The following is a 26483-nucleotide window of genomic DNA, read 5'->3' on the forward strand; positions in this document are numbered from 1 at the left end:
GATTTCATCTTCTTCCTGGGCCAGGCCTAGCAGCTAAAGCCCCAAAGACTCCTGGGTCCCCAGAGAAGTACATGCCCCCCCGCCCCCCCCCCCCCTCTCTCTCTCTCTCACACACACACACACACACACACACACACACACACACACACACACACACACGAAGTGCATTTTACTTATAGTCTTTATTTTTCTGTCAGCTGAGGAAGCAGGAGTCAGGGATGGGAATAAAAAGTAATCAATGAGGAGCCGGGCACAACTGAGGGGCAGGGCAGGGTGGGTCTTTCTGGAAGAGGCCACCAGGAAAGGAAAGAACTGGGTTGGGAGGAAAAAGGCAGGTGCTGAGGCAGGAGAATGAAAGAGGCCTAGAAAGCTGAGAATCTGAGAGAAACAAATCAAGCCTGGCAGGAGAATACTATAACCCTGGTCTCCCTGGATGCGTGGCAAGGGCTGAGGATCTCATCAAAGGACAAAGGACCCCCCCCCCCCTCAACATAGCTCACTGTCCGGGCTCTGCATGCAGTGAGTGGCAGGTCTCTGCACGGTGAGTTCTCTTGGCCTTGCTCTAAGTGAACTGGGGCTTTGTCCTCCAGTAAAGGAATCCACAGACAGCAGTGGTCAGGGAGGGATTCAAACAAGAATTGCTCCTCATTCCTCTTGCGATCTCGAGACAGGCCATCTTGTGGGTGCTGTGCTTCCAAGGTACCTGCCTGTGACTGGCTCCAGAGACCTCCCTGCCCTTCACCCCTGTGTTACAGATAGTGGCTCTAGCAATCAGGAGCCCTGGGTTAGTCCTGACACCCACACTAGTTACCTGTGTAACCTGGGGTAGTCATTGAACCTTAGTTCCATTTCATCGGAGATGCTTGGTCATTTCTGCCATCTTGGTCATCACTGTCAGCTTGTAGGATTTCAGAGTGAGTGTGTGTGTGTGTGTGTGTGTGTGTGTGTGTGTGTGTGTTTGTACATAAGGGCCACGGCACATGAGTAGAAGACAACTTTTGAGAGTCAGTTCTCTCCTTCCATCCTCAGGGATCGAACTCAGGTCCTTGGGTTTGGCAGCAAGAGCTTTTACTGCTGAATCATTTTACTTGCCTACATGTAAGGTTTTTGAAAGGGTTAAATACCAAGGACATTAAGCTGGCTGATACATTAACTATGGATAAGTGTGTGGCTATGTGTAGGGGCATGTGGCCTGCGTGTGTGTTGGTATACTAGCCAGAATGTGAGCCCAATCTTGCCAACACAAAGTGAGGAGCAGGCAGCATGGGAAGCTGAGGCTGATGTCAGCAGTTTGGGGTCCACATCTGTCCCCGAAAGGCTGTGCGATCTCCACAAGCCTCCACTCAGTTCAGTCCCAGGGCCCTGTCTTGGAAAGTGTGCTGTGTGTTTCTATATACCAGTCCACCATCTATGCCCGGCTGATTCTGTTCACTGCCCTTAGATCCAAACAGACAGCCGGAAAGAGGCTCTGAACAAGAATCAGAGAAGGGCTGAGGTCTTTGTGAAAAGGAAGCTGGGAAAGATGAACAGTGTGTTCAATCGTCTGGAAAGTAGAGAGCAAGCTTACTTTGAGCTTGGGAATAGAGGGGGAGAAACAGTGGCCAGTTACGGAAGAGGAGGCCGGAGGCTGGAGGCACTGCGTCTGCTACATTCATCTGGTCCACAGGCCTCAGCAGACAGGGCAAGGCACAGTTGGTCGGCTGCCGGTGGGGCCTAGGCCTCAGATGAGATTCTGAGTCTTCTGCATCCGGCTGGAAGAAAGAGGAATAAGAGGAGCAAACCCACCCTCCCAGCCTCTCGGGGTGCTGCGGCTTCCATGGCTCCCAGAGTCCACTTTTCTCTGGCAGCACAGGGGTACCGATGGACATCGGTCATCGCTGCAGCATCTGTCCAGACACACCACAGGTCCACTCCGCCTCTGCCAGCCCTTTGCCCGGGTCTGTTATCCACTCTCTCTCCACCACCCCATCTCCTCGCTCCTTCCCTTCCTTTTCAACTCCTTCACCGGTTTCCTTCCTTCCCTTTCTCCCTCTCTCCCCCCTCCTCTCTCCCTCCTCCTCTCTCCCCCCTTCTCCTCTCTCCCCCTCCTCTCCCCCTCCTCCCTCTCCCTCCCTCCCTCCCTCCTCTCAGCCCAGATCCTTACTGGGGACACTGGCAAGTCTTCTTCTCACTCAGGAGCCTCTTGATCTGAGACATCCGTTCTGCCTGGCGCTGCCCAGGGACAAGGAGAGGAGTTGTGAGGGTCCCAGTCCTCCAGGAGGGAGGTGCCCCTCGGAGGGGGGAGAGGGGGGAGCTGGCAGAGAAGAAGCATTCACTGTGGCTTAAGCTACCTGTCCTGTCAGAGGCAGGGCCTGGTCTGCAGTGAGGAACTTCAGGGGCTAGGCAGGGAGAGCTAAGTCAGACCCAGCCAGTGGCAGGGTGCTCAGCCTCACATACAAGATACTGTGCTTGGGGGCCCCGGGGGGGGGGGGTGATGGGATCCCACTTACCTGCTGGTGCCTGCACCTGACACAGCAGAGGATGCAGAGTCCAATGAAGGTCAGAAAGCTGAAGATGCCCCCCAGCACGAGAGCCAGGAACGTTGGCTGGTCCTGCTTCAGCCCTCTGGATGAAACTGAGAGAGAGAGAGAAGCACAGGGTGGGGGGTGGGGGTGTATTTGGCTGGAGATGTAGCTCTGGTAGAGGGAGCCCTGGGTTCCATCCCAAGCACGGTCAAGAAAGAGATACTCAATGCCTCCATCTAGGGACAGTCTTACCTGTGGCCCCAGATTCTCAAAGGCCACTAGGCCTTCCTTGGGAGTACAGAACAGGGAAGGAAGTTTTTTGTTTTTTTTTTCTTACGCAGTTCTCTAGAGAGCTAGAAGTCAGGGGCCTGAAGTCAGGGCCTGTGTGTTTGTTTAGGTTTAGAGGGAAGCCATGGAGGAGGGCAGCTCTTAGCCAGGGGAAGGCCTCATTCCTAGGCTCTATCTGTGCAAGTGGGAACCTGGAACTCAGGACCTCTGTCTTCAGGCCACTGTACATAACCCTCCATGTCAGAGGAGCTGGGACCTGGGACTCTGGGTCATCTTGGCTAATCCCCAGGAAGATTTCACAGTTGAAGAGGCCAAGGCTTAGAGTGAGGCCTAGGAATGTGACTTCTTACCCTGGATTTTGGAGCTTATCTTGAGTTCATCCCCTTCATTCAGTTCACACAGCCACTGGCCTGCCTCAGGGTCCTTCATTTCAACCACCTTCTCCTGCCCGGAGACCTTGTCCTGATTCTCCAGCTTCAGGGTCAGCTTCATCTTGGGGGAGGTGGGTCCCCTCACCTCACAGGTCACAGCGTTGTCTTTCTGAGCCACTGCAGAGGAAGGAGAAGCAGAGACCTGGAGCCTGTTGCTCGGGGCTTCCGAGCACTTTCAAGCTGTGAGTGAGGTGATTCAGGAGAATGGGGAAAACGATCCTACATGTGAGTGGTCGTTTAGCTTCTTATTTTTATGGATCCTATTTTCATGTCATTGTCAGGGAGAAACAGCCTGGGAGTGAGCTATCTATCCTTGGATTTGAACCCAAAGTCGTGGTGACCCAGATTTCCTTTTTGCTGAATGTGATCGGTGCTCTGCCAGGCCTGGAGTTTGCAGAGGCACACACAGCGTGTCCCTGGACAAACCGCTTAACCACCTGCACCACCGACGTTAATGGAATGTATGAGTGCCTGAAGTGTTTGATTGGGGCCTGGCACAGTGCTCTAAGTATCAGGGTTAGTCACTGCTATTCGTGGAGCTGGTGAAGGGACGAGTTAAGGATACAAATAACTCATTGATGTTACAACCATTACTATGCGCGAAGACTTTGTTCCGTATTAAAAAGATGGCGGGGTGGGAGGCAAGGCTCAGAGCTTAGAAGTCCTTCTGCTCTTCCAAAGGACCCACAGGGCAGCTCGCCGCCATAACTGTAACTCCAGGGGATCTGATGCTCTTCTGACCTCCTCTGTACGACATGTATGACATACATTCTCTCTCTCTCTCTCTCTCTCTCTCTCTCTCTCTCTCTCTCTCTCTCTCTCACACACACACACACACACACACACACACACACACACACACACACAAATGAAAATAAATCTTAAGGGGCTGGAGAGATGGCACAGTGGTTAAGAGCACTGGCTGCTCTTCCAGAGCATCTGGGTTCAGTTCCCAGCACCCACATGGCAGTTCACACCTGTCTGTAACTCCAGTTCCAAGGCTTCTGATACCCTCACACAGATATAAAATAAAAAATAAATAAAGGCGATGGTGATGCATGATTAATGAGGCAGATCTCTGAGTTCAAGGCCAACCTAGTCTACAGAGTGAGTTCCAGGACAGCCAGGGCTACCCAGAGAAAACCTGTCTCAAACCAAACCAAACCAAAACAAAACAAAAAACAAAAACAAGAAACAAACAAAGAAAAGGTGAGCATGCAGGTCTGAGGTATCCAAGGGGCTCAGCCAGGGCCACAGGCTGTCAGGGGCAGAGAAAGAACTAGATCCTGGTTGTTAGTCTAAGCCTTGGTAGAGCCAATGTCCGGCCAGATGTTGCAGGAGGACTGTGGATTTCAGCCTCAATTCAAAGCCAGCCCAGGACCGGGTGCCGCTCAGTAATAGAGTTTGTGCGTAGCATGTATGAGGCCCTGGTTTCTGTCCCCAGCACCAAAAAAAAAAAAAAAAAAAAAAAACAAGAGAGAGAGAGAGAATCAAGCTGGCTCAAAACCTGGAGACTCCATCATTTAGCCAAACAAGCAGGGTCAATGCATCCTCCTTTGGGGACCTGCCCAGCCATGGAGAGCCCCGGACGGACCCTCCCTCTTCATTTTACCCAGCATACCCTTTTTCAGCCCACCACTCACATTTCATTACCACCAGGTTCACATCCTGATGCAGTGTGCCTTTGGCCAGAGTTAGAGTCAAGTTTCCGGAACCAGCACTCTCTAGCGAGACCTGGGGTATCTTGAGGCGGAGTGGGAGCGATTCCTCCATCTGGGGCTTGAGGTTGTCCCTGGTCTTTTGCATGGACACCTTCTTATTCTCCAGGGAGAAGGTGATCCAGGGCTGTGGGGAGGGGGCCTTCTCTGCCCTCCACCTCAGCTCCCCCCGCAGATTTTCTTCTCCAAAGTTAAGTGGGAAGGAAAACTCCGCAAGCTCCCCTTCATTCTTATAGACTGTGATAGATGTCTTCTGGAAACCTGGAGGTGAGAAGGGAACAGAAATAACCCTGAGTGAGGAGGGAGGGGAGGATGAGGGAGTATATGGGTTGGTGGGGGGCAAACTTATGGCACAGGGGATCAGGTCAGTTGTTATTTCTCTCTCCTTGGGACCCCGGGAGCCCAGGAGTAACTTGACCTCTGCTTACCATCCTTCACAAAATAAGAGCCAACATGTAAATAAGGCTTGCTGTGTGCTAGGCACCAGCCTAGATGCTGTACATTGTAGTTGTTTTTTTTTTTTTTTTTTTTTTTTTTTTTTTTTTTTTTTTTTTTTGAGACAGGGCTTCTCTGTATAGCTCTGGCTGTCCTGGAACTCACTCTGTAGACCAGGCTGGCCTTGAATTCACAGAGATCCACCTGCCTTTGCCTCCTGAGTGCTGAGATCAAAGGCGTGTGCCACTGTGGTGATATTTCATTTGGGTTCTAACAAAGTTTGCCTGAAGATTAGATCAGGAGTTCAAGGCCACCCTGGGCTACGTGAGATTGATCCAGTCTAAAAGAGAAAGAGAGCCAGGTGGTGGAGGCTCACGCCTTCCTTCTTGTATACTCCCCTAGGTTGCTGTAACAGGCTCCTGAAGGGGGAAGGGACCTCGGGACAAACCTCAGCTAGAGAGGGGTCTGGATACATCCCTGTCACCCACTCCAGCAGCTCCCAAAACCATCTGAAGAGAAGAGTAAGGGCTGGGAGTTCCTGAGCCAGAAGGAGGCTGCAAGGAGGGAGCCTCTTACCCAACACTGAGATGTTTATATCAAAGTTATTCTTGTGCTGGCTCTGGGTTACGGTGCAGGTCCAGATGCCACTGTTCTGAATCCTCAGGTTGGGCATGGAGAGGGTTTTGGAGCCCTTGACAATGCTATTCCCAGGGCCTTTGCACTCTATTGAGGGGTGAGTAACCTTGCTGCTATCCAAGGTAAGGGTCAGACTCTGCCCCTGCAGCAGGCGGGTGTCCGGACTGGCAGTCACTGTGGAAGAAGCAGATGACCCGTATCACAACACACCATCCCCAAGGACAAAGAAGAAAGAAAAAAACGAGAGTATCCTTCCACTGTCCCCTCTCCCAAGAGAGCCTCCCCTCCTAACTCCCAGCTGCCCGTTCCCAGCACAAGGCAGGGTTCCCCTCGTTCTCCTCTCCCTTCCTCCAGTTCCTTCCCCCTGCTTTCCTTCTCTCTCAGTCTTTGCCCCTCCCCCATTAGCCAAGAGGACCGGTCCGACCCCCTGTGGTCTGTGAAATGTCATCAGCTCAGACGTGGAAGGGGGTAAGGAGGCATCTGTGTTCCCGGGCTACCCCACTCACCTCTGAACACCCACAGCTCCACCTCCATCTTCTTGTTCTCCACCTCGCAGATATACGTCTTTGAGTCTTCCATCTTAAGTTTATTGATGAGGAGAGGAAATGACCCTCTGTCCCATGCAGCTTTTTTTGAATCAAAACGGTCAGACCCTTCAAATGAACCTGTGAATAGAAGCCGTACAGAGGAAGTTGAAATGCTCTGGTGTCCTAGAATCCCTGCCAAGAATAGTGCCCACAACTATTGCAGAGTCTTTACTTCACCCCTCAGGGAACCCCAGACTGGTGAGAAGGCCTATCGTATCTATTTGTATGTGGGAACAATATCCTACTAGCTTAAAAAATATTATAAAACAATATGCTTATTTGGAGAGCACCCACTCACAGGCAGAACACTTTACACGAACCAACCCCAGTTGTCTTCACACTGATTCCAGGAAATACACACTGTTTTGCCTACAGTGCAGATATGGACCCTGTCACTCAGAGTTGGAACAATTGCTCAAATTCAAGCATCTTAATAATCTGTCATAGCAGCCAGAATTATTAATGTATATTCAGAACTAAATACCTCCCCCAAAGATATTTTTTGGTTTCCTCCTCTTTGAGGCCTACTTGTCTGTCACAGACACCTTTGTGAGCATCCTGGTCGTTCTGTTTCTTGTCTTTCTTCTTGGATTTCTCTGGCGGCGGCTGCTGCAGGACTGACTTCCAAAGCAATGATTAGCAAGGGTCATCCCCTGCCTAGGACGGAAGCTAGCAGCTTCACTGCACACCGCCTTCTTCTCTGTCCACAGGCCGCCAGCTGGAGACCTCCCCACCAGACGTCTTCGGCGGCTTACCTTGCACTGCTTCCTTATGCCATCTACCCTTCCCGGAACACCCTTCCCCCACATCCATTTTTCTGTATTTAATCTTCTCTTTTTCTGTGGCTGGGGAGAGGGCTAGAGTACGAGAGCGCTTGCATCATGAGGACCTGAGTTGGAAGCTCCATCACCCACGTGAAAAGCTGGACCAGTGTCACCACAGCAACCCCGTTGCTGTACAGGGCAGAGACAGGAAGATCTCAGGGGCTTGCTGACCTCCAGATTAACCTCGTCTCAAAGAAATAAGGGGTAGAGTGATAGAGCAGGACATCTGATGGCCCCCTTCGGCTACCTACACACTCACACGCACATATAGCACACACACATCAAAAAGAAAAAGAAAAAGAAAAAGGAAAAAAAATTATTTTTGCCATGTTAGAAACTGAACGCAGAGGCAAATGCTCTACCACTGAGCCACACTCCTGGCCTGCCTATATTTTTTTTTAAATAATTTTATTTATTATTGGGCTGGAGGGATGGCTCAGTGGATAAGGGCACTTTCTGCTCTTGCAGAGGACCTGGGTTTGCTTCCCAGCACTCATGTAGAGGCTCACAAGCATCTGTAACACCAGGAGGATCTGACACCCTCTTTTGGTTTCCATAGGTATCAGACACATGCATGGTACACATACATACATGCTGTCAAAACACTCATACGCATACAAGAAAAAATAAATCTTCAAAAATTTTTATTTATGCTGGACAGTGGTGGTGCATTCCTTTAACGCCAACATCGGAGGCAGAGGCAGACAGATCACACGATGCAAAGGCTTGTACCACCCTGCTTGTGGTTTTTCCCTTTAAAAACCCCTCACCCTGAGAGAGCTCAGGGGCATCCTCCTCCACCCGCTGCGACATGGACTAAGCCTGGACTTGCTTGTTATTAATAAACTCCTGTGCATTTTGCATCAGATATCGGCTCTGTGGTGGTCTTGTATGTGCGTGCATGCGTGTGTGTGTGTGTGTGTGTGTGTGTGTGTGTGTGTGTGTGTGTGTGTCTCACGATGCCAGCACAACAGTGAGATGGCTCAGCAGGTAAAAGTGCTTGCCGTGAGAGCCTTACTACCTGAGTTCAAACCCCGAAACCCACAGTAGGAGAAGAGAACAGGCTCCCAAAAGTTGTCCTCTGACCTCAACACATGCACAGTGACTCCCAGAACATCCATATACACAAATACACACACTGATGATGATGGTGATAAAAACAACAATAAATATTTAAAAAATAATGCTTTTAAAATGCAAGCCAACATTTAGGTACAGAAACCATAATTAGCTGGGTATGATAGTGCACTTGTGGAATCTCAGCATCTGGAAGGCTGTGCAGGAGCATCACAAGTTCAAAGCCAGCCTAATCTACATTGGAAGTTGGAGGCTTAGTAGGCTACATGGTAAGATCTTATCTTGAAATAAAAATCATAATCATAATATTATTAAATATCATGCTATGTCAGGTAAAACAGTAATAGCATCTGGAATGGTGGCTCATGCCTATATTTCCAGCATTTGAGAGCCTGAGGCAGGTGAATTACCGTACTGTTCAAAGGCAGCTTAGGCTACCAAATAAGACCTTGTCTCAAAAAAACGAAATGATAATGGTTATTGTCTTAGTTATATTGCTGTGAGGAGATACCGTGACCACAACAACTCTTATAAAACAGAGCATTTAATTAGGGCTTTGCTCACAGTTTCAGAGACTTAGTCCATTGTCACCAGGGCAGGGAGCGTGGCATCGAGCACAGCAGCACACAGTGAGGCACGGTGCTGGAGAAGTAGCTGAGAGCTCTACATCCTGATCCACAGGCAGCAAGGCAAGACAGAGACTGGGCCTGGCTAGCCTAGACTTTTGAAACCTCAAAGCCCACTCCCAGCGACACACTTCCTCTAACAAGGCCACGCCTCCTGACTCTTCTGATCCTTTCAAACAGTTCCACTCCCTGGTGAGGAAGCATCCAAGCAGCCTATGGAGCCTTTCTTATCCAAACCGCCATGGCTGTGTGTTAGAGGACATTATTTGATGGACTGCTAGAGTTGGCACTCAAATGATACTTATATGTGATATTGCATGAAATGGGAAATGTTCACAACATATATCTGTTTGTTTGTTTGTTTGTCTGTTTGTGTTTGAGCCAGGGTTTCTCTGGGTAGCCCTGGCTATCCTGGAACTCAGCCTGTAGACCAGGCTGGCCTTGAACTTGGAGATCTGCCTGCCTCTGCCTCTGCCTCCCAAGTGCTGGAGGTAAAGGCTTGCACCACCACTGCCCAGCCATAACATACATCTTAAAAGCTGCTTTAAAACAATCTTTGTTTTTTCGGGTTAGTCATTTAAACCACAAAAATCCCTCAGACTTCACATTTCCACTTCTCTGTCCGTCATTCTAATCCTAGCAACAGTTTGGTACAGGGTCTTCCATGCCTTTTTCTTTGCTCATGCAAACATGTTCACATACAATCAATGTTCAAATTAAAATGGGGCTGGAGAGATGGTGCAACAGTTAAGAGCACATACTACTCTTGCAGAGGATTTGAATCTGGTTCCCAGAACCCATGTCAAGTGGCTGACAACAGTCTGTGACCTCAGCTCCAGGTTATCTAATGCCCTCTTCTGGCATCCTCCCCCAACTGCACTCAGACACATTCATACACGGTTAAAAACAATCTTTCCAAGGGGATTATATGACATATTTATCGATCGGCTTTCACTTTGTAGAATATCCTTGACGTGGTCCTTTATAGGTGGAACTCTTTCCTTCTTTTGGTTTTGAGTTTATGGAAGCCAATCTTATTCTAGTTTGAGATGTAGATTCACATGCAATTGTAAGAAATAAGAGCGTGAAATCCTGTGTACTCTTTCCCAGCTTATCTCAATAGCTGCGTCTTACAAAACTGTGGTACTCCAGGCAGAGGCAGCATGCACCTGCCTTTAATCCCAGCACTCGAGAGGCAGAGACAGGCAGAGTTCAAGGCCATCCTGGTCTACAGAATAAGTTTCAGGACAGCCAGGGCTACACAGTGAAACCCTATCTTGAAGGGAAAAAAAAAAAAAAAAACGAACAAAAGAAAGAAAGCTAAAACACCCTCTTTTTCTTTGTGGACCTTCATCGTTTCTGTTATTCATTCCTATAATCTGGAATTTCAAGAATGTTATCTACTGCTACTTTCTCCCTTTTTGGAAGTACTGTAGATTGAACCTAGGGCTTCACCCATACTCTACCACTGAGCTACATCCCTGCCCTCAACGCTCTCTGTTAATAAATGTTTGGAAGCTGGAAATAAAACTCAGTGGTAGAGCACTTGCCCTGCATGCGGGAGACTCTAGATTCAAACCTTCAGCACAGCCCAAAATAAGCGAATACATAAATAGAAATAATGGCCAAATGTGGTGGCACACATCTTTAATCCCAGCACTCAGGAGGCAGATGCAGGGAGGATTTCTATGAGTTCAAGGCCAGGCTGGTTTACATGGTGAATTCCAGGCCAGCTGGGGCTACAAAGTTAGACTTTGTCTTACAACAGATAACAATAACAGTACAATAACAACAACAATAATAACAATGTGTGTGGACTATTATGTGTGTAGACCATTATAATATGTACAGACTATTATAAAGTATGCAGACTGTTATAATGTGTGCAGACTGTTCAATGTGTGCAGACTGTTCAATGTGTGTACACTGTTACAATGTGTGTAGGCTGTTATAATGTGTGCAGATTATTACAATGTGTGTAGATTGTTACATGTGCAGACTGTTACAATGCATGTAGATGATTATAATGTGTGCAGATCATTTATACCTAATGTAATTATTGATATATCAGGATTTGTGCCTGTTACTTTGTTTTGGTTTTTCTATTTTTCTGTTTTGTTTTGAGATATGGCCTAATGTAGCCCAGTCTAGCATCAAACTCCTTCTGTAGCTAAGAATGACCTTGGACTTCTGATCTTTGTTCCATATACCAAGTCCTTGTGTTATAAACCTCTCAGGAGCTGGGCAGTGGTGGTGCACGCCTTTAATCCCAGCACTTGGGAGGCAGAGCCAGACGGATCTCTGTGAGTTCGAGGCCAGCCTGGGCTACCAAGTGAGTCCCAGGAAACTACACAAACTACTGCGCAAAGCTACACAGAGAAACCCTGTCTCGAAAAACCAAAAAAATAAAAAATAAAAATAAACCTCTCAGGCCCAGACTATGGTTTGCTAGGGGTCTAGCACTGGGTTTCCTTTGTGCTAGGGGTCTAGCCCAGGGTTTCCCTTGTGCTAGGGGTCTAGCCCTGGGTTTCCTTTGTGCTAGGGGTCTAGCCCTGGGTTTCCTCTGTGCTAGGGGTCTAGCCCTGGGTTTCCTTTGTGCTAGGGGTCTAGCCCAGGATTTCCTTTGTTCTAGGGTCTAGCCCTGGGTTTCCTTTGTGCTAGGGGTCTAGCCCAGGGTTTCCTTTGTTCTAGGGTCTAGCCCAGGGTTTCCTTTGTACTAGGGGTCTAGCCCTGGGTTTCCTTCGTGCTAGGGGTCTAGCCCTGGGTTTCCTTCATGCTAGGGGTCTAGCCCAGGGTTTCCTTTGTGCTAGGGGTCTAGCCCAGGGTTTCCTTTATACCAGGCACTCTACCAATCAAACTACATCCTTCAGCCCTGTATTTCAGTATTCCTTTTCTTGCCTTCCTAGAGTTTGATTAAACATTTTTTTAAAAATCATTGCGTGTGTGTTTGTGTGTGTGTGTGTGTGTGTGTGTATGTATGTGTGTGTGTGTGTGTGTGTGTGTGTGTGTGTGTGTGTGTGTGTGTAAGGAGGGAAGGAAGAAGAAGGAAGGAAGGCTGGACATTTAAACATTTGAGTACTATGTTATTTTGTCTTTTTTTTTTTTTTTTTTCAGAGCTGAGGACCGAACCCAGGGCCTTGCGCTTGCTAGGCAGGCGCTCTACCACTGAGCTAGATCCCCAATCCCTGAGTACTATGTTATAAGAGTTTTTGGGGGGCTGGAGAGATGGCTCAGAGGTTAAGAGAACTGCTTGTTCTCCCAAGGGTCCTGAGTTCAATTCCCAGTAACCACATGGTGGCACACAACCATCTGTAATGAGATCTGATCTTCTGGCTTGCAGGTGTATGTGCAGACAAAACACTGTATACATAATAAATAAATAGATCTTTTTTTTAAAAAAAAGAGTTTTTTGTTGTTGGTTTCTTTAAGATGTTGTATTGTTCTGGGTGTGCTGGCACAACCCTTTAATCCCAGCACTCGAGAGGCAGAGGCAGGCTCAGCTCTGTGAGTTCAAGGTCAGCTTGGTCTTCATAGCAAGTTCCAGGACATCCAGGGCTACACAGAAAGACCCTGTCTCAAAAAACCCAAAAAACCAAACCAAACCAAACAAACAAAAAGATTTTTTGGTTGTTTTAAACCTTCTGTTTTAACTGACTCCTTTTGGCCAATATTTGTTCAGGGACTGCCCCTCCTTATCACTGCAGATGGAAGTAGAAATCCAAATTCCTTCCATCATTGTTGACCCTGGAGGGCCATGCCCCTCATTACTACTGGGCTGAGCGGAAAAGCCAGCCTGCACTCTGATCTCACCTATATTGTAGTGGGTGGTCTCGTTGCTGCTGGCTGATGATGGAAGTTCTGACTCTCCACCAGCAGCCCCTGACACCCCCCCTGCAGGAAGTGGTGTTCTTGATTGTCGGGTGGGCTGAGTACCCAGGCTCTTCTGGAGCTTTCCACGGGTACTGCGGGAGCCTGTGGCAGGCTGGCCTGGACCAACAGTGAGCTCTCGGCTTCACCCTCTAGGGCACCGTCCTGGTGGAGGTGTCTGGACACTCCAGTCCAGTCAAGAGGAGGAAGTGTGGCTCCTTGCTCGGTGTTGGCATGCATTAGGGAACAGGCAGTGTTTCCTCTGACGGTTGGCAGAAGTGCAGTAATTATCTAAGAGGCTTTTGCCTTTCTAGATTGTTCCTTCCCTAGTCTTCAGTGAGTGAAGGCTGCCTTCCACTGAGGTCCATTTGTTCCTGTGCCTGTTCCATACCTCTAGATGGCCTTGGGCTCCTGGTCTACAAAGAGGTGAGGCCTGTGATGTTGAAAACTGGATTCTTACTACAAAGTGGCAAAGGACTTGCTTGGCTAAAGTGTGTGAATTTTCTACCGTTTTGTGTAGGTAGAATTTGCAAATAATGAAACTGAGTATTTAGCTGAAGAGATTTCTAAGCAAAAAGGACCCAGTCTTAAAGATTTGGAAATTTATCAGTCCATTCGTACTCTAAACATGAGGAAGTGTGTTCCAGTCACCAAGACTTCATGGGATTATATGGGCAGAAACATTGCTGGTTTGAACTCAGGGGTCATAAATGATGGCAGGCAGGGATGCAATGAGGGAAGGCTGTGGACTCCTTGATTGGAAGGGCAGACAGTAGAGGGACGTAGGCATAAATGTGAGCTGTTTTCAAGAGGAGGGAAAATCACCCCACCGGCGATTCGGGGATCATCAGAGCCATTATCGCGGTTTCAACAGGCTGTCTGTCCTCTGCCATGGGGACAGGACTGCACCCAGCAGAGCCCTGGGCACAAATCTAGCCTGGAAGCAGATTATGCTGACCTTTAAGATCTAATGAGCCCATGGGTGATGGTGCAGGCCTCTCCCAGCACATGACTGTCTGGAGGCAGAGGCAGGTGAATCTGTGAGTTTGAGGCCAGCCTGGTCTACAGAGCAAGTTCCAGGACAGCCTGGGCTACACAGAGAAATCCTGTCTTGAAAAACCAAAAAGAAAAAAGAAAATCTCTAATGGAACTCGCCAAGGTCTGGACTTCCTAGAAATCCAGCACCCCTTCCTTCTCCATTTCTTCTTCTGGGATGGGAAGTCGTCTACCCTGTGCCCGTCCATCATTCTCTTTTAGGAGCACATGATTTGTCTAGTTTCATGGGGTCATAGCTAGAGAGAATTTTTGTCTCTGAATGAATTTAAACCCAGTAATCTGACGCTAAGTAAACTTGACGCTCATGTCAAGTTTGAACGGCATCTGATGAAACCGGGAGGGGGGATAGAGGTGGGGAGTGGGGGGAGGGGGGGCGGGGTAGGTCTTTAGGAATGAGATAAGATTTGTGTGGGGGATGTATCTTTGTTTGTTTGCTTTGAGACAGGGTCTTTCTATGCGGCCCTGGCTGTTCTATAACTTGCTATGTATACTAGGCTGGCCTCAGACTCACAGAGATCTACCAAATGCTAGGATTAAAAGTATGTTATCACCGTGCCTACAGAGATAAGCCTTGTTGAAAGCCAGGTCTGATGACCACCTGTAATCCCAAAAGGAGGGTTATTGGGAGTTTGAGACCAGCCTGGATTACTGAGTAAGATCTTGTCTCTAATCAAGTGCCCCCCCCCCCAACACACACACACAAAATAAACTAAGATATTTGGAGCTGGAGAGATGGCTCAGGAGTTAGAGCATTGACTTTTCTATCCAAGGACCCAGGTTCAGTCCCCAACATCCATACAGTGGCTCATGACTGTTTGAACTCCAGTTCCAGTGGACCTGACATCCTTTTCCACCCTCCTTAGGCAGAGGCTGCACACCTTTAATCCCAGCACTTTGGAGCTAGACATAGGGGAATCTCTGTGAGTTTGAGGCCAGTCTGTTCTACAGAGATATTTCCAGGACAGGCAGGGCAACACAGAGAAACTCTGTTTTGAAAAACCAAAAAAAAAAAAAAAAAGAAAAAGAAAGAAAGAAAGAAAGAAAGCAAGAAAGAAAAGAAAGAAAGAAAGAAAGAAAGTATTTGCAAAATGTGCTCAAAGGCACAAATTATCCACTGGAGATGCTCTTGTTGTAACAAAGCTGAAAAAAGCCTAAATGTCCAACGATGTGGAATTAGTCAAGTAAATCATAGTAGAGTTGAATAAGGAATTAAGCAGTTATACATGTCTACTTCAGATGACTATAAATATTTTTTAAAAATTTAAAATATTTACTAGTTTATTTAGAGTGTGTGTGAGAGTGCTCACTCACGTGTGCCACAGAGCACACGTGGGACTCAGAGGACAAGCTGTGGTCATGAACTGAACGTCAGGTTAGCAGACGTGGCAGCAGGCACCTTCAACGGCTGAGTCATCTCACCAGCCCGAGCGTATGTATTTATACACCTAGAATATAGACCCATCTTTAAAACACCTGTCTAGATATCAAGCAGGATCGGATTGCCTAGAACACAGCTTTCTAGAGGAGGCCCTGGGCCAGCACTCCAGTCCCAGCTCTGCCTCTAAGTGCTTGGAGCGGGGCCTCAGCTGCCTACCAAGAAGACTGTAAGTGGACTGCAGCTCTTTCCCAAACTCCAGCCCTTCAGACATCGTACATAGTCTAGCCAAATGCATCTACTTTATACAGCCTCTTAGAATGTACTCGGGCATGCTGTTTGTTTATTGTTCAGGCCAGGGTTTCTCTGTGTAGCCCTGGCTGGCCTGGAACTTGCTCACAGTATGTTCACTTTTAAGATGAAATAAACACATTTTATTTGTTTTTGAGACAGTCTTGGTATATGACCCCAGAACTTATCACCTTCTTGCCTTAGTCTCCTAATGCTAGGATCACAGGACATGAATTTTTGTTTTTGTTTTTGTGGGGTTGTTTGTTTTGATTTTCTGAGACAGGGTTTCTCTGTGTAGTCCTGGCTGTCCTGGAACTCATTCTGTATCCTAGGCTGGCCTTGAACTCAGAGATCCACCTGTCTCTGCCCCCCGAATGCCGGGATTAAAGGGTTACACCACCACCTCTTGACTTTTTTTTTGTTTGTTTGTTTTTTTCTTTTTTTTTTGCTGGGAAATCAAATCTAGGCCCTTAGATGTTCTAGACACTCTATATCTCTCACTAGTTGTTGCTTTTGATGGTATTAAACCAAGTATCATATAATCTTCATGGTCTATAGTAATAATATTTTTGAAATCATATACTTTATATGATGATTTTCCACTGTCCATTACAGTCATGGATATTAAAAGAACAAAATTAAGACTCCACCAGAAGCCATTTGCCATCAACAGCTGGAGAAAGGAAATCCCAGAAGAGAGAACCACTGAGATTTTGTCAACCCTAGCCACCATGGAACACTGGACTTCCTAGAACTGATTTCCAACAAGTTCATTCAACTCACTGTTTTCCTCCCCGGGTTGGGGAACAGGGAACCCTACCTTTAGTCAAAAAATTATTCTGGTGTCCCAGAATCCTCGTCTGGTCAGGGAGCTTCCAGAAGAAGAGGCGGCCCTTCTGCGAGCCTTCGCAGGGCAGCTCCGCCGACGCCCCTTCTTTGCCCAGCACCACCGTCTTCCCCTGAGAGACAGCTGCCAGTTGTGCTGGGTAGAAAAGAAGATCAGGCTTCAAGGTTACCGCCACCTCCCTCCGAGCGTCTGCCGTCCGCCCACCTCCCTCCGAGCGTCTGCAGTCCGCCCACCTCCCGCACCATCTGCTGCTGGTCCTCGAGTCTGAGAACTTACCCAGCTGCAGCGCCAGGAACAGGTGCCTAAAAGAGATTCCTCGGTTCATCGTGGCCTTGCTGAGACGGACAGGCGGAATTGCTGGGGATCTGAGTCTGGGAAAATAGCAGGGGGCGGAGGAAAAGAGAAACCATGAGTCTTCGGCATTCCATGGGCCTGGAGCACACGAGAGCTTTCTCTCTCCCCCCTCAGGACCTTTATAACCAGCCCTGAGAACCTTATTTGCATATGCTAAGCAGGCACCCTGCAGTAATGTACCACAAATTAAGACTGTGTGATGTTGGTAGCATAATAGCAATTTTAACATCCTGAGTAATAGCAGCATATAACATAGACACAGAAGAAAGTATATTCATGGGTGTCAAATACAAACTACAGTTTCAGGCACTTCCATGAAGAGTTATAGTCTCCTACCCTGGCACAGAGGTACACATGTGTAATCTTAGTACTCAGGAGGCTGAGGCAGGAAGACCATGGGTCCAAAGACAGCAAGGACTACATAGTGAGACCATATCTTAAAAGTAAAACTAAAGGGGCTAGAGAGTTGACTCAGCAGTTGAGATCATGTGTTGCTCCTATTAAGGACCCAGGGTCGATTCCTAGCACCCACATGGCAGTTCCATCTGTAACTTCAGACCCCGGGGATACAATGCCCTCTTCTGACCCTAGCAGGCTCCAGGCACCCAGGTGGTGCACATACATACATGCAAACACCCATACACATAAAATACATTTTTTAGTAAGAGAGAGAGAAAGAGAGAATATTCAAGGCCAGCCTCAGCTATATAGCAAGTTCAAGGCTAACCTGGGCTATATGAGACCCTATCTTAAAGGTGGGGAACCTACTAGTCTTTTAATAAAAGTAATTACAGCCTGGTGGTAGTGCACATCTTTAATTTCAGCACTCAGGAGGCAGAGACACGTGGATCTCTGAGTTCAAGGCTAGCCTGGTCTACAGAGCAAGTTCCAGGACAGCCAGAGAGATACAGAGAAACCCTGCCTCAAAACAAAACAAAATTAAAAAGTAATTATTTCTGATCTCTTTGCTTAAGAAATGCCTAGTTTTGAACTGGTCAGTTGATAAGATGTTTACCATGCAAATGTGAGGTATGGATTTTGGAACCCAGACCTCACTTAAAAGCCAGGGAGGCACCTATAATCCCAGGAACTGAGAGTCAGGGACAGAGGATCCCTGGAGCAAGCTGGCATGGATGCCCATCCCCACCCCCAATGTGCTAACTCAAACATACCAACTTGCTCACACATAAATCTTGTTTTGAGAGACAATACTATGAGTGGGTTTTGTTGCTTTGATAATTATTTAGAGCTTTGGACAAGTAGTTCATAAAAGAAGCTATTAGATTCTGATAGAGAAACTTCTCTTTCTAGTTTAGATTTCCGTCCTGGTTAGACTTGGGTTTTAAAGTGATAAATGTTGCCTGGAGAGATGGCTCAGCCATTAAGAACACCGGCTGCTCCTTTAGAGGACCTGGGTCCAGTTCCCAGCACCCACTGGTGGCCTGTCTGGAACTCAGTCCCATAGCACCACAGACACACATTAAAACAAAACATCCATACACATAAAACATTTAAAGTGTAAGCGTAGACTGACAATTTCATTTCGTGTACATAAAATAATACAGGCATGTATGTACATGTACATACATACATACAAACACACACATATACATATATATATTTAGGTCCAGGTTCAGAAATTTTGGTAAACCATTTCCAGATAGCTTTATTTCACCTATAAACCGGCTCACCTTTCCTGATATTGTAAGATTTGTTTTGTTTTCTTTTTCCCCTGTGGTGGGCCTTGAACCTAAAGATTTCCACATGCCAGGTGAGTGTGCTATTACTGAGCCGCTCTCTCCGTCCTGATAACTGTAATTTTCAAATATTTAGCATGTTTACAGATGGACCTTGTACGCAGGCTGCGTCATCGGCTTCTTTTTTCCTTTTGTGGTACCAGGGATGCAGCCCGGCCCCTCGCACCTGCCGGGCAAGAGTTCTATTACTGACCTGGATCATCAGCACGTTGGGTTTTGTTGCATAACCCACCTGTCTGCCGAAAGCCGGGCTGCTCCAAGACTGAGTGCCACTGACAGCCGAGGCCCTGTCAACTTTAAACACTCTCCATCTGTGCAAGACTGGGCCCAGCCATCGATGGCCAGGAGCTCATGAGGCCACAGCCCTGCCTCTCCCTGAGGAACTATGGGTAGCAGACAGCTGGAGGAGATCAGTCATGGCCTCAGTGGTACAGACACCGGTAGCTGGCCCATGCATCACGTAGCTCCAGACCCGTGGTCTGGGGCTACCCTAGTTAAACTGGGTGGGCCAAGAAACAACATAAACAAAAGACATGAGAAGGGGACTTGTTGGGAAGAGGAGAGTGATTGACAGGGGTGGTCGGAAGGTGAGGTGGGGAGGGTGAGTGACCAGAACGCATTGTACACATGGACAAGGCTGTCTAAGAGAAAAGCACCAAACCGAAAACAAAACACATCACTGACTGAAGTGAGCAGGGGTAGCTGTTATTAACTTAATTTTTTTTTTACTTTATTTACTTATTCATTTATCTATTGGGTATGTAACACTTGCGTGGCAGTCAGGAGACAACCTGTGTGAGTTCCTTAGGGGTCTAGACAGACGACAGGCCTAGCGACAGGCACCTTCACCCATCAAGCCATCCTGCCAGCCCGGTTTACTCACGCTGGGATGGAACTCAGGGCCGCACACATTAGTCAAGTGCTCTACCACTAAGCTCCTGTGGCAACGGTGGCAATGTGTTCATTAAAAAATTTCAAAAACATTAAAAATGGGGAACGCGGCTGAGTTAGTAAATGCCTGCCGGGCATGTGTGGGCCCTTGGTTCGGGAACATCAGGCGAGTTAGTGGTACCAGTTGTGGTGGTACATACCAATAATGCCAGCACAGGAGGTACAGACAGGCAAGAAATCAGGAATTCAAGGTCATCCTCAGCTCTACAGACAGTTAGAGGCCAGCCTGGGCTATGCGAGACCCCGTCAAAGATTTTTTCAGATGTTTTTCAATGCTGTACCCTGGCCAATAACTTCTTTGTGGATGGAAACAGAAAAGGATTTAAGAAGATGCCAAAGTGATGGGGACTGAGACAATGGGGCCAGGCCAGTATCTGAAGGTCCTGGAGTGCAGGCTAAAACCCTGGGACTTGACCTTGGAAGCTTGAGAACCAGGAGACAGTTTTAGACAGAGAAGGTGATTCTGGTTGCAAAATGGATTCCTCCAGCTGCAGGATAAAGGATGAACCTGAGAAGGCAAAGTTGTGATTCTAGTGAGGGACACAATCTCCCTAAGACAGCTGGAAGGTGCGAGAGAGCTGGGGGACAGGGTGTCTGTCTGTCTGTCTGTCTCTCTCCCCCTCCCCCATCCCTCCCGCTCTCTTTTTCTTTTCTTTTCTGTTTGTTTGTTTGTTTTTGTTGAAGACAACCTTGAGCTCCTGATCCTCCTCCCGAATTCTGGGATGACAGGCATGTACCACCACCTTGCCTGGCTTCAGATGAAATCCTCAGGACTTTGAGTCATACAGTGTGAGGGCTGAGAGGCAAACAAAACCAAACCCCAGAAGGTTCTCTTCCTGCTCAGCCTCAGACCGGGGGAGCCTATCAAGTCTGGTCCCCAGGAAGACAAGGACTCTCGCCTGTGGATGAAGACAGCGGTTGAGGCTGTGGAGGGAAGGAGGCGACAGACTGGCGTGGGCTTCGAGGAGAGGACAGCATTAGGGTAGAAGAGCAATTCTCACTATGCAGACCGGGCTGGCCTCGAACCCACAGAGCTTGGCCTGCCTCTGCCTCCCAAGTGCTGGAAGAGTGATTCTTTGCTGCAACATGTCCAGGAAATATGTGTGAGAGAAACTGAGTTTGTAAGAAACAGATCCACAGGCCCGCCGCAGACCTGGGGATCCGAAGTGGGGGATGGGGTTAGTCATTTGCATTTTCAGAAACCTCTAGAAGACCCAGACATGCTCAAGTCCCGAACACGACTCAGGTGGAGGAGAAAGGGGAGGAGCATTCTCGGTCCCTCAGCACCGAGGTGTGGGGGTGTGCTGGATGTGTGAGAACAAAGAGCTTGGGAGAGCAGGTGCAGGGAGCTGGTTGAGGAAGGTATTTGGGGCCTGACAACAAATCTTTACAGGCTAGCGAGGAGAAGTGAGACTTGGTTCTGGAGCTGCCTGGGACCACTGTTGACCTCTCTCTCTCTCTCTCTCTCTCTCTCTCTCTCTCTCTCTCTCTCTCTCTCTCTCACACACACACACACACACACACACACACACACACACACACACACACACTGCAACCCCGGGGGCCCAGGCTATAAGTGGGCCTCAGGGAAGTTCAGGGAAGTGATTGTTTGGGTGAAACTCCCCAGGGATCGGGTCCAGAGCTGGTGAGACAAGATAGTCATGAAGATTTTTTTTAAGTCATCCTTTCTCCCAAGCCTGATGTTTCCTTTCCCTGGGTCCACCCTGGCCCCACGTCACTCCTCCGCAATCTGCCCTCTCTGAACTGGCTCAGCTCCCCGTTGTCGCTCTCCTGGCCATGCCCCATTTTCCACCTCAAGACAGAATGATTCATGTACTCCCTTCCCGATAGCCCGAACAGTCCAGGCTGCCTCAAGTCGTCACAAGGCTGGCACCGGCGGCGGGAGCTCAGAGACTGGACAATGTGCCCGCTTAGCTTCAGCCAAGTAGGATGGGACAGAGAAAAGTAACTCCATGATGCATCTCACTGCATGCAGTACATTAATTCTGCTTCTTAAATGGGTCACTGGAGGCTGGGGATGTAGCTCAGTGCTACGGGGTTCGCTCAGCAGGCCCTGGGTTCCATCCTCAGTACTACGGAAGTGTAGCCACAAGGGAGGAAGGGAGCGGGGGAGAGAGGGGGCCTGAGAAGGAGGGAGGAGAGGGAAGGCCAGTCACAAAGTGTATATCCACACCCAGCCCTGGCCCGGATGGAACCAAGTCGTCCTCATCCACACAGCTTATTCTTTTCCATTGTCTGTGTCCAAACTCCACGGAAGGGGCTGGCTGCTATTGACCATTGACCGTGTCCTTTAGGCTTCCTGGCCCTCTAGGGACCACTGGGGGGTGCCAATGGGAAATGCCAAAGGAGATGGGAGTGTCCCAGCAAGACACACTCTTGTTTCCCTACTCTCTCTCCATGCTCTGGGGGTTCACCACCAATGGCTGTGTGTGTCCACCCTGCCTCCACCCTGTCCCATTGTAACTGCTGTCTGTCCGTCCTTGTCCACCATTTGGGCTCTTCCTGCTTCCAGAAACACCATTCTTGCCTGGTTGGTCTCCTTAGCCCTGTCCCTGACTCGGCAGTAGCTCCTTTTCTACACAGTCCCTTGAACCGTCTGAGGTAGGTTTCCTGCTGGGCTCTAATACATAATTAATTTTTTAAATTATTGTTGTGTTATGAGAGAGGGGGAGGAGGGAGAGAGAACAACGTCAGAGGATGTCAGCTCTCCTTCCTCCTTCACACAGGTGCTGGGCATTGAGCTCAGGTCCTGACGCTTGCACTTTTACCCCCCGGACCATAGCAACCCCAAATACACAATTTTTTAAAAAAATAATTTATTTATTTTTACTTTATATAAATCGGTGTTTTGCCTGCAAGTATGTCTGTATGTGGTAATCAGATCCCCTGGAACAGGAGTTACAGACAGCTGTGAGCTGTCATCTTGGTGCTGGGAGTTGAACCCGGGTCCTCTGGAAGAGCAGCCAGTGCTCTTAACCACTGAACCATCTCTCCAGTCCCCCAAATGCATAATTCTTGACAGGGATGTAGCACTCGGAGATGCTAGAGGCTGGAGGAGCTAAAAAATAGCCCTGTCCACTTCCTCCATGGGCTGAAAGGAATTTTCCAGAGCCTACCTAAAACAAAATAGATGCTTCAGATGGATAGACAGATAGATGATAGATACAGAGAGAGAGAGAGAGAGAGAGAGAGAGAGAGAGAGAGAGAGAGAGAGGGAGGGAGGAGAGGGAGGAGAGGGAGGGAGGGAGGGAGGGAGGGAGGGAGGGAGGGAGGGAGGGAGGGAGGGAGGGAGGGAAGGAATGAGAATAAATTTTGTTTAAAACAGGAAGCTAGAAGGAGAAATGTCTTGGAAAGGTGGGCATGAGACTCATCACTAGAGTCATGAGGGGTGCTTACCAGTTGGCTCAGTTAGCTCGGGGTGGGGCCTGCAGAGCATTTAAGGGAAGGGTGTGGCGTCAAGAGCTGTAGGGCAGCCTAGCCCCGAAAGGGTTTCCTACTGCCCCCCACCCCCAGCCCAGGTGGAGAATCTTTTTGAGCAAATGTGTCCTTGGAGTAGAAGTTAACAGAGAAAGTCTCTCTCCCTCCTAGGGATCTGAATTCCCTTGCCCTGGTAAAGATGCTGGAGGAATGAGGGCGTCCCTGGCGATCTTCCCCAGATGGTAGCCACTTTCTCCCCCTCACTCCCAAACTCTGCAGAGAGCTATCTCCGTCCCCAGCTCCTGGCATCACCCCAGTGCACCTCGGGCTTTGGCTTAGTGGAGGAGGCTGTGGGTTTCCAGCCACAGCCGACTTTGGTGCTTTAAGCTTCCGCTGCCACCCCAGAGACCCGGCCTTTGATTCCCACATCCTCAGCCTCCCCAGAGGCGCTCTGCCTCGCAGCATCCTGTGTACATCACCCCTGGGAGAAGCCGCGGGGACCGACTGACTGCAATGTCCCCTCCCCCCCCCCCTCTCGGCTCACATCTGCATTTCTGAATCTCTCTTTTCCAGGCTCGTGCTTCAGCTCCCGGGGTGTCTCCCTCTGGGCTGCAGCCACTGCTGTTCCCCTCTCCTTGGGGCTCCCCTGTCTCTTTTTTTCTCCTCTTTCCCCTCTCTAGATATCACTAAGATCTAGTTCTTTCTACACTGTAAACAAGCAGCCCAGCTTCCTGCCGACCAGCAGGGCTTTCACGAGCTTTGATCTGAGGCGAAGCTGCAGAGAGGATGGTGGGCTGGACCCAAGGGGTGGACGTGAAAGGAATTGGCTGCCGAGTAGGAGAGACACAGTGGACAGGGAACAGTAGACAGCTTTTCTGGAAACAAAACAGAACACAGAGGTCTCAAGGGAAGACATGAGGGAAGGAGAAAGGGGCTTCGCAAGGCCATTAAAGCAGCAGCCACCCTTCCAGGGCTCCACCAACACAAAGAGCACAGGGCCTGTCAGAAATGATGGAGGAGAGGCAAGAGGCATGCCGGGAACACAGAAGAGACAGCGAGGACCACACAAGGAACGTTATCAAAAAGGCAATACATACCACACACCTTTCCGGGTGCTTGAGGTTCCTGCCACCCTCACAGGGCCCCCAGAGATGGGAGAGGAGGCCGCAGTCCCGGCCCAGCCCCACCACAGCGACAGTCTGTGGTCCCACAGGCACTTTTATCTCCCCCCCCTCAGCCCCCAGTCAGCCCGCTCTGGCCCAGCCATGGGATGTGCCCCCCACCACACACCCTTCAACTCTGACTGGCTTTGTGTAAACTTCCTAGAGATGAGACCCTCTAAGCGGCCCTTGTGGTTCAGTGGCTGCAACCTCTGCCAACCTCTCCCCTGCCTCAGATGCCCACAAGCTGGAGGGTGGGGTGGGGGGGGTAGGGGGGTTCTGTACCCCTCCTTCCCTAGTCTCTGAAAGGTCTAAGCGGAGCTGTAAACAGCACTCAACATCGACCCTACAGATGCCCACCCGTCTCCATCCTCCCCACACTCATCTCATTTCCCATCTCCGTCCAAGTTATTCAGTCCAGCGAACATTTACCGAGTGTCTAAAACGTGCCACAGCTGGCCACCCAGCTCCAGTCACTGACACTTCGTCACTGTGGCCAGGAGCAATACCCAAGGCCACTTCGCGTCCCTGCCTAGAACTGGGTGATGGTTGGGGGAGAACCTATGTTTCGAGGCAGGCCTCTACAGTGAGTGCCCGGGGTTGAGAAGGGGAAGGGGTCCCTGATTATCTGACTCCCCAGGGGCCCTTCCCTCAGCCCTGCAGGGCGGCCATTTTGTATCAACCCACAGATCCAAGACAGCACCAGAAATCAGAACAAGAAATAGCAGTGGTCTCCCTCATCAGGGTCTTCTCCCTGCCTTGCTTGCCCCCCCTCAAAAAAAAAACAACTCTGTGCCCCACAATCAGGACATTTGGAAAGTGCTACTCCATTCAGCAGAGTCTTTGAATTATCAAAGAACCTTCTATTTTGAAGGATCAGACTGACCCTCAGGGGACCCCTCTCCGGGAACAAGTCTATGAACTGAAGGACATTCGGGGCTCAGCATGACTTCCTGACCATGTGGTGCTAAGAGATGTGAAGGGTCTGACTGAGGGTGTGGAGGCAGGGGGCTAGAGTTGGATAACTCACCCCATCTTGAGAAATAAGAGTCCTGCTTCATGCCCACTTCCCACCAAGAATACCAGCGTCTGTAGCCAAGACCAGCTCTCTTAGGATGGACTGTTCTGACCACATGTCTACCACAAAAAGTACCCACTTACAGCTCTCCAGAGGTAAGAGTCCAGTTTTGATACTTTCTGAGAATCTCACTCCCCCGTTTCCTAACTCACACTAACTGAAACAGAGTTCCTTTCAAAAATTCTAAATATCAATCCAGGCCTAGTGGCATGTGCCTTCGTCCCACTGACTGGGGAGGCTGAGGCAAAAGTGTCCCCAGAGCCCAGCCTGAGCCTAGGCCAGCCCAGGTAACATACGTAGTGAGACCTTGAAAACAAAATACAAGCCAAACTCCTAAAACTTCACAGAAAAAGACAGGAGTCAGAGCTCACACACACATGGAAGAGTCGGAAGAGGCTACAGAAAGCATGTGGTTTAAATTGTTCTTGACTCTATGATGCTTGGTGAAGCATCTTTAGTGGTGATTTTAGAAAAATTGCATGTAGTCCACTCCGGTCCTCCTCTTTCTCTGTTCATTTCTTATGTCTCCTCCATATTCACCACCTGTTCATTCTCTCTAATCGTCCCTCCTCTCCGTAACTGTCTCTGCCTTTTCTTTCTTCCCGGCTTCACCTCTCCACCACTGCCCCCGGCCCCGCGGCCTTCTGCTGTCTCTCTCAGCCATTGCCTCTCGGAGCTTGCATTCTAGTCAGGGTACTTCAGCTGAGCACCTGCCGCTCCGAGCACTGTACTGTGCCAGGGTGGGCAGGCGAAGATGAGTATGGCTTGCTGTTTAACCTTTGAGGCTCATGATTCCAGTAGGAGATCACTGTTTCATGACCTATCCTGAGAGAAACGCATGAGAACTGGGCCACAGCTGGGAACAGAGAGCCGCATCCAGAACATTCCGGCGCATCTGCTGCCATGCCTGCTGCCCCTTCCAGCTCCTTGAAGGAATGAAGTCAAGCGCGCCCCTTACCTCTGGCCAGCCCGTCTTCCCGCTGCTTCTTGCACAGGTGTGTCTGTGTGAGGGTTCGAGGCTCTGCAAACAGGTTCCTAGTGAGGGAGCGAGTTTTGCTGTGTCTTCACAGATGTTCGTAAGTGAAGAAACAGGAAGCCTGGTACTGAGGCTCCTCTACACGCCAGACGTGGGCCAGACGTGGGCCAGCCCTCTGGAGTCCCTCCCTCCCTTCTACCCTAAGCT

General features: G+C 49.2%; 1 protein-coding gene across 1 annotated transcript; it reads right to left on the reverse strand.

The window, feature by feature from the left end:
* Positions 1-913: 913 nt before the first annotated feature.
* On the reverse strand, positions 914-26483 carry Cd4 (CD4 molecule). Its single transcript, XM_076567962.1, has 10 exons — positions 26259-26483; positions 16839-16933; positions 16536-16697; positions 6519-6677; positions 5953-6186; positions 4867-5202; positions 3143-3340; positions 2490-2614; positions 2144-2211; positions 914-1751 (listed from the first exon to the last, which is right to left on the reverse strand). Exons 2-10 carry the CDS (start codon positions 16885-16887, stop codon positions 1721-1723), a joined length of 1362 nt encoding a protein of 453 aa, XP_076424077.1. The 5' UTR covers positions 16888-16933; positions 26259-26483; the 3' UTR covers positions 914-1720.

Source organism: Peromyscus maniculatus, chromosome 3 (assembly GCF_049852395.1).
Source record: "Peromyscus maniculatus bairdii isolate BWxNUB_F1_BW_parent chromosome 3, HU_Pman_BW_mat_3.1, whole genome shotgun sequence".
Classification (NCBI taxonomy): domain Eukaryota; kingdom Metazoa; phylum Chordata; class Mammalia; order Rodentia; family Cricetidae; genus Peromyscus; species Peromyscus maniculatus.